At 57.2% G+C, this 7500-nt stretch overlaps 2 protein-coding genes across 9 annotated transcripts in view; one reads left to right on the plus strand and one right to left on the minus strand.

Moving 5' to 3' along the window:
- The window catches only part of LOC121294633, a 2199-nt gene extending 2194 nt beyond the window's left edge, over window positions 1-5 (minus strand). For all 4 annotated transcript variants that reach the window (XM_041218545.1, XM_041218542.1, XM_041218544.1 and 1 more), the window contains exon 1: window positions 1-5. This exon is cut by the window's left edge. The gene's annotated coding sequence lies outside the window, so the exon portion shown is untranslated.
- Window positions 1-7500, plus strand: part of LOC121294632 (protein phosphatase 1 regulatory subunit 12A-like) — a 38782-nt gene that overhangs the window by 7171 nt on the left and 24111 nt on the right. For all 5 annotated transcript variants that reach the window (XM_041218540.1, XM_041218537.1, XM_041218541.1 and 2 more), the window contains exons 2-4: window positions 6651-6900; window positions 7071-7230; window positions 7424-7500. The exon at window positions 7424-7500 is cut by the window's right edge and continues 68 nt beyond it. In XM_041218540.1, the coding sequence (XP_041074474.1) occupies window positions 6651-6900; window positions 7071-7230; window positions 7424-7500 (487 nt within the window). The remainder of the gene's footprint in view (window positions 1-6650; window positions 6901-7070; window positions 7231-7423) is intronic.

Here is a 7500-nt window from a genome sequence, read left to right on the forward strand (position 1 = left end):
TTGAAATGATCAGGAGCCAGGAGTTTGAGCAGGGTTAGAAACTCACACTAGCCCTGCTGCTGCTGCACCCAGTCCTGGGGCTCAGAGCTCCCCTCAATGAAGTCTAGTATTATTAATATTGCAATGATCAGGAGCCAGGAGTTTGAGCAGGGTTAGAAACTCACACTAGCCCTGCTGCTGCTGCACCCAGTCCTGGGGTTCAGAGCTCCCCTCAATGAAGTCTAGTATTATTAATATTGCAATGATCAGGAGCCAGGAGTTTGAGCAGGGTTAGAAACTCACACTAGCCCTGCTGCTGTTGCTGCACCCAGTCCTGGGGTTCAGAGCTCCCCTCAATGAAGTCTAGTATTATTAATATTGCAATGATCAGGAGTTTGAGCAGAGTTAGAAACTCACACTAGCCCTGCTGCTGCTGCTGCTGCACCCAGTCCTGGGGTTCAGAGCTCCCCTCAATGAAGTCTAGTATTATTAATATTGCAATGATCAGGAGTTTGAGCAGGGTTAGAAACTCACACTAGCCTTGCTGCTGTTGCTGCACTCAGTCCTGGGGTTCAGAGCTCCCCTCAATGAAGTCTAGTATTATTAATATTGCAATGATCAGGAGTTTGAGCAGGGTTAGAAACTCACACTAGCCCTGCTGCTGTTGCTGCACTCAGTCCTGGGGTTCAGAGCTCCCCTCAATGAAGTCTAGTATTATTAATATTGCAATGATCAGGAGTTTGAGCAGGCTTAGAAACTCACACTAGCCCTGCTGCTGCTGCACCCAGTCCTGGGGTTCAGAGCTCCCCTCAATGAAGTCTAGTATTATTAATATTGCAATGATCAGGAGCCAGGAGTTTGAGCAGGGTTAGAAACTCACACTAGCCCTGCTGCTGCTGCTGCACCCAGTCCTGGGGTTCAGAGCTCCCCTCAATGAAGTCTAGTATTATTAATATTGCAATGATCAGGAGTTTGAGCAGGGTTAGAGACTCAGACCAGCTCTGACAGGAAGAGCCTGAATGAAGCAGGAAGTGCTTGGCAACATAAAGGTCAGGGATGGGTTTGACCCCCTCTGGGGGACTTCCTGTCTGGGCTGCAGGGAGTTGTAAAGCCTGGAGTGGCTGAAACTGCTCTGCAGTGCACTTCACTGTGTGTGGGTGTGTCTCTGGGTGAGTGTGGGTGTGTCTCTGTGGGTGTGTCTCTCGGTGAGTGTGGGTGTGTCTCTGTGGGTGTGTCTCTGGGTGAGTGTGGGTGTGTCTCTGGGTGAGTGTGGGTGTGTCTCTGTGGGTGTGTCTCTGTGGGTGTGTCTCTGTGGGTGTGTCTCTGTGTGGTGTGTGTCTCTGTGGGTGTGTCTCTGGGTGAGTGGGTGTGTCTCTGGGTGAGTGTGGGTGTGTCTCTGTGGGTGTGTCTCTGTGGGTGTGTGTGGGTGTGTCTCTGGGTGAGTGTGGGTGTGTCTCTGTGGGTGTGTCTTTGTGGGTGTGTCTCTGTGGGTGTGTCTCTGGGTGAGTGTGGGTGTGTCTCTGTGGGTGTGTCTCTGTGTGAGTGTGGGTGTGTCTCTGTGGGTGTGTCTCTGGGTGAGTGTGGGTGTGTCTCTGTGGGTGTGTCTCTGGGTGAGTGTGGGTGTGTCTCTGGGTGAGTGTGGGTGTGTCTCTGTGTGGTGTGTGTGTCTCTTGTGGGTGTGTCTCTGTGGGTGTGTCTCTGGGTGAGTGTGGGTGTGTCTCTGGGTGAGTGTGGGTGTGTCTCTGTGGGTGTGTCTCTGGGTGAGTGTGGGTGTGTCTTTGTGACTGGGTGTGTCTCATGTGACTGGCTGTGTCTCGTGTGACTGTGGGTGTGTCTCTGGGCGTAAAGATGAAGGAATATGAATATGCTTAATTTCCATGTTTCTGTCTCCACACTCTTTATTAAAAGAGAATTCTAGGATGAGAGAGAGATCCAAACACAGCCAAGTTATCATTTTGTTCTTCCTGAGAGATCCTTCTGAGAACATGACCTGAACAGTATAGCACTCCAGACTCGCAAGAGACCACACCGAGAGAGCCACGCTCCACTCTCCCTCTCAGCTCTAACCACTAGACCACACTGCCTCCCTCCCAGCCCCTCAGCTCTAAGCACTAGACCACACTAGTCCCTCAGCTCTAAACACTAGACCACACTGCCTCCCTCCCAGCCCCTCCTCTCTCTCCACTAGACCACACTGCCTCCCTCCCCGTCGGGGTAGGTGGGACTTGGTGATCGATCTGGTGTGACGGAGGGGAGGGGTCGGGGAGAGGTGGTGAGAGTATGCGGTGATCTGGTGTGAGTTGGACGGAGGGAGGAGGGTCCGGGAGGGTAGCGATGGGGGTTGGCTGTGATTCGGCAGGGAGGGTGGGGAGCGTGAGATTGTGTGGATTGTTGTGACGGAGGGAGGGGTCTGGGGAGGGAGAGAGGGTGATATGGTGTGATAACGGTAGGGAGGGTTGTGGGAGGGTGAGAGAGGTGGGATGACGGGTGACCGGAGGGAGAGGTGGGGTAGGGGAGGAGAGGTGAGAGCAGGTGGTCTGGTGTGACGGAGGGAGGGGTGGGGGAGGTGAGAGAGGTGATCTGGTGTGGGGAGTGAGCAGACTTTTGAGGGAGGGAGTGCTGCTGGGAGGTGCGAGGGAAGGTGATCTGGTGTGACGGCGGGACAGGGAGGGTTCGGGGAGGTGGTGGAGAGAGGTGATCTGGTGGTGACGGAGGAGAGGATGGGTCGAGGGGTAGAGAGGTGAGGTTTGATGCGTAGGTGTGGTCGAAGCGACGGAGTAGACTTTTGGTGGTGAGTCGGAGCGTGACCACTCTGCCTCCCTCCCACCCCTCACTCCACTGCACCACACTGCCTCCCTCCCAGTCAGACAAGTGTGTCTGGTAGTAGAGACGGGAGGGAGGGTGGGGTCAGACCACACTGCCTCCCTCCCCGCCCCTCCACTCTCTCCACTAGACCACACTGCTTCCCTCCCAATCCCTCCTCCTCTAGAGCCACGCTGCCTCCCTCCCACTAGAGCCCACACTGCCTCCCTCCCAGCCCCTCCACTCCCTCCACTACACCACACTGCCTCCCCCCCCGCCCCAGCACTCTAACCACTAGACCACACTGCCTCCCTCCCAGCCCCTCCACTCTCTCCACTAGAGCCACACTGCCTCCCTCCCAGCCCCTCCACTCTCTCCACTAGACCACACTGCCTCCCTCCCAGCCCCTCCACTAGGTGAGGTGACGTGACGGTGGTCGGGGAGAGTGAGGGGATCTGGTGTGACCACACTGGAGGGTGGGGAGGTGAGAGGTGAGGTGTGACTGTGGAACGGGGAGGGGCGGGGAGGTGAGAGGGTTGGTGATCTGGGTGTGAGACAGAGGAGGGGCCCGGCGGGGAGGTGGAGATGGTGCTCTTGGTGTGACCTGACGTAGGGAGGGCGATCCCTCCTTGAGATAGATTGTATTCTCTCCACTAGACCACACTGCCTCCCTCCCAGCCCCTCCACTCTCTCCACTAGACCACACTGCCTCCCTCCCAGCCCCTCCACTCTAACCACTAGACCACACTGCCTCCCAGCCATCTCCAGCTCCACTGAGAGGTGATCTGGTCCCTGCCCAGAAGAGGTGGGGGTCTAGAGACACATGGGGGGGTGGCGACCCTCACTGAACGGACGGGGGTTGGGGGGATCCCAGCCACTCCACACTGCCTCCCTCTAGTCCCCCAGCCCAACACTGCCACTCTGCCTCCCTCCCAGCCCCTCCAGCTCTAACCACTAGACCACACTGCCTCCCTCCCCAGTCCCTCCGCTCTAACCACTACACCACACTGCCCCCTCCCAGCCCCTCCCTAACCACTAGAACCCCAGCCCCTCCACTCTAACCACTAGACCACACTGCCTCCCTTCGCACCGTGAGGAGGTGGTCTGGACTGAACGGAGGGAGTGTAGGATGGTAGATTGGTCTAAACACTAGACCACACTGTCTCCCTCTAAGCCCCTCCGCTCTCCCCACCCCACCACACTGCCTCCCTCCCAGCCCCTCCACTCTCTCCACTAGACCACACTGCCTCCCTCCCAGCCCCTCCACTCTAACCACTAGACCACACTGCCTCCCTCCCAGCCCCCAACTGAGGCGGTTTTGGGCGGGTGCTAGAGGACACTGACTCCCTCCTCAGCGTTCCTCTCAACTCAAACCACTAGACCACACCTGCCTCCCTCCCACTCTCTCCACTAGACCACACTGCCTCCCTCCCAGCCCCTCCACTCTCTCCACTAGACCACACTGCCTCCCTCCCAGCCCCTCCCTCAGCTCTAACCACTAGACCACACTGCCCTCCCTCCCAGCCCCTCCACTCTCACTACCAGACCACACTGCCTCCCTCCCAGCCCCTCCGCTCTAACCAATACACCACACCGCCTCCCTCCCAGCCCAGTCCATACCAGCCCTCCACTCTCCTCCACTAGACCCACATGCACGCCTCCCTCCCAGTCCCTCAGCTCTAACCACCAGACCACACTGCCTCCCTCCCCTCCTCTAAGCTCTAACCACTAGCCCACTCCCAGCCCCTCCACTCCTCCCACCACACCCCAAGGTCCACTCTAACCTAGGACAAAAGGGTAAGGGGAGGTGACCAGCCACTCCCTCTCTCAGACCTAGACGCCTCCGGCAGCCCTCACTCTGTGTGAGACAAACCTGTACCTCCCAAGGAAAGGACCACATCCACTGACACTCCCTCTATCGGGGGGAGGGTCGGGGCGGTGAGAGTAGGTGATTGGTGTGACGGAGGGAGTGGTCGGGAAGGTGAAGATTCTTGATTATCACTGCCTCCCTCCCAGTCCCTCAGCTCTAACCACCAGACCACACTGCCTCCCTCCCAGCCCCTCAGCTCTAACCACTATACCACACTGCCTCCCTCCCAGTCCCTCAGCTCTAACCAATAGACCACACTGCCTCCCTCCCAGCCCCCTCCCTCTACACTAGACCCCACTGCCTCTCTTGTTAACGCCGGCTTTGCTCTGGGTCCTCACTCCCACCTCTAACCACTAGACCCACCCTGCCTCAGTCCCTCCAGCTCTACCCACTAGACCACACTGCCCCTCCCTCCCAGTCCCCTCAGCTCTCACCACTAGACCCACACTGCCTCCCTCCCAGTCCCTCAGCACTAACCACTAGACCACACTGCCTCCCTCCCAGCCCCTCCCCTCCCCCCCACTAGACCACACTGCCTCCCTGGCTGGAGCCCCTCCCCCACTGGCTCTCCATCTGGAATGTCACACACCCTCCTCTTGTAACGGATTGGCCCCCCCAGCCCCCCCCCCCACACCCACCCCCCCCCCCCCCCCCCCCCCCCCCCACACCACCCCCTTTCCTCTCTCTCTTATTCTTTCTCCGAGGGAACCTGCCAGGGCTGCTGGGCTGGAGATTGTCAGGAGATGGCCGTCTTGATCTGGAATGCACCACACACCAGAGAGAGATCTCTCTCAGTTCTAGAGCGTTTCGCAATTGTGTGCCTGCTGGAATATGTAACGGCCCCTGTCGCCTAGCAACCCAAATTTAAATATACATTATTATTATTTTCCGTGTTGCCTTTCCAAGTGGTGACCGGGAGCCAGCGAGCAATTGCAACAATATCCCCTTTGTGAGTGTGGAGGAGGGAGGAGGGAGGGGTCAGTCTGGGGCTGCATTTATCACATACACACAACAAACGCTGCGGGTCGGGACCTGGGTTCGAGGGTTCAGTGGTTGAGAAGCTGTAGGAAGCCGTGGCCCTCGATCAGACCCCCCTCGTCGTCCCCCTGACGGTCCCAAACCGTTTGCTCTACAGTGAGATCAGCTTGGCTCTCAGGAAGGTCCGGGTTAGGGTCAGGGTTTCTTCAGCTGAACATAACAATGTGGCCGTAACGTTTGAGAAGACACGTGTGATTTGAGAGGGAGCGCTTGGGCTCAGACCAGCTGTAAAGAGTGCTTGTGATTCATTCATGAACCACTCAGCGGACTGCAATGAGCTGGGCTGTTTTTAGTCTAGTATCACGATGCAAAGAAAGGATCTCGACTGCTCGATCTGTTCCCCTTGAGCAGAAGGACTGTCTGTCTTCTTTCCAGCTGAGAAACCAAACCCAACCTCCCCCTTCTATTGTCTTTTCTTTCCAGTCTGTTTTTCGGCCGAGGTTGACATTTCCTGGCCTGAGCCCAACTCTGTCCTCCGGGGAGGGGCTGTCCTGGGAACGAGGGGATCTCTGATCCCTGACCCACTGGAAATAAATTCTGAGGCTCAAAGTTATGAACGACCCACAGCCTGCTGCCGTTGAACAAGGAGTCACTGCTTAAAGCTGCCCCTAGTGTGCAGGACAGGAATCGTGTTTGTTGAGCTCTGTTGTAGTGTGTTCCCAGCATTCAGCCAGTGCACTGGCACTGCACATATCCATTACTGGATTATTCTGATCCAGCTCTCCACAGGTGAGGGGCGCTGGTGTCCACTGGGCTGATTTACCCTTCTGAGTGAAACGAGTGAGGACACGGCTGCTTGGGTTTGTGAGGATCTCTGCTTTTCTTACTCTGTGGAGAGCAGCAATTCACTCAAACCCAAGCAGCGGTTTCTTAATTCACTCTGAATGGTAAATAAGCCCCGATCCGCAGCGATCCTCACAAACCCCCTCTCTCCCTCTCTCCACTGCCCCTCTGTCTTCAGGCCTGTATTGATGAGAATCAGGAGATGGTGGAGTTTCTGGTGGAGCACGGAGCGAACGTGAATCAGCCCGACAACGAGGGCTGGACCCCCCTCCACGCTGCGGCGTCCTGCGGCTTCACGGAGATCGCAGGGTTCCTGATCAGCAAGGGGGCGCGTGTGGCGGCGGTGAACAGCGAGGGAGAGCTGCCCCTCGACGTGGCGCAGGAGTCGGCCATGGAGAAGCTGCTGCAGGCTGAGATCAAGAAGCAAGGTGACTCTCCCCGTCTCACTCTCCCCCTCTCTGCCTTTCGATCCCACGAATGAATGGGGAGTCTCTCCTCTCCCTCCCCTATCTCTCGATGCGAGTTGACTCTCCTCTGATTGCTCATTGTGTCCGGTGTGAACCGGCATCATTAACTCCCCCTCTCTCCCTCCTCTCAGGGGTGGATGTGGAGGCAGCTCGCCAGGAAGAGAAGAGGCTGATGCTGCAGGATGCTCAGCAGTGGGTCAATCAGGGCAAGGTCACAGTGAGCCGGCACCCCAAAACCGGGGCCACCGACCTGCACGTCGCTGCAGCCAAGGGGTACCTCGAGGTCATCAAGTGAGTCAGGGTCGATAAAGACCATTGGAATTTTATATATAGAAAGGGGGAGATGGTGGGAGTTTGTGTCAGTCTGGGTTGACTCTCTCCTCTCCCATCTCCTCTCTCTCTCTCCCCTCTCTCTTCTCTATCTCTCCCCTCTCTCCTCTCTGTCTCTCCCCTCTCTCCCGCCCTCTCCCCCCTCCTCTGGCAGGCTGCTGCTGAAGGCTGGGTTTGATGTGAATGTGAAGGATAATGATGGCTGGAGCTCCCTGCATGCTGCAGCGCACT

The sequence above is a fragment of the Polyodon spathula genome, chromosome 19 (genome assembly GCF_017654505.1).
Source record: "Polyodon spathula isolate WHYD16114869_AA chromosome 19, ASM1765450v1, whole genome shotgun sequence".
Taxonomy (NCBI): Eukaryota; Metazoa; Chordata; class Actinopteri; order Acipenseriformes; family Polyodontidae; genus Polyodon; species Polyodon spathula.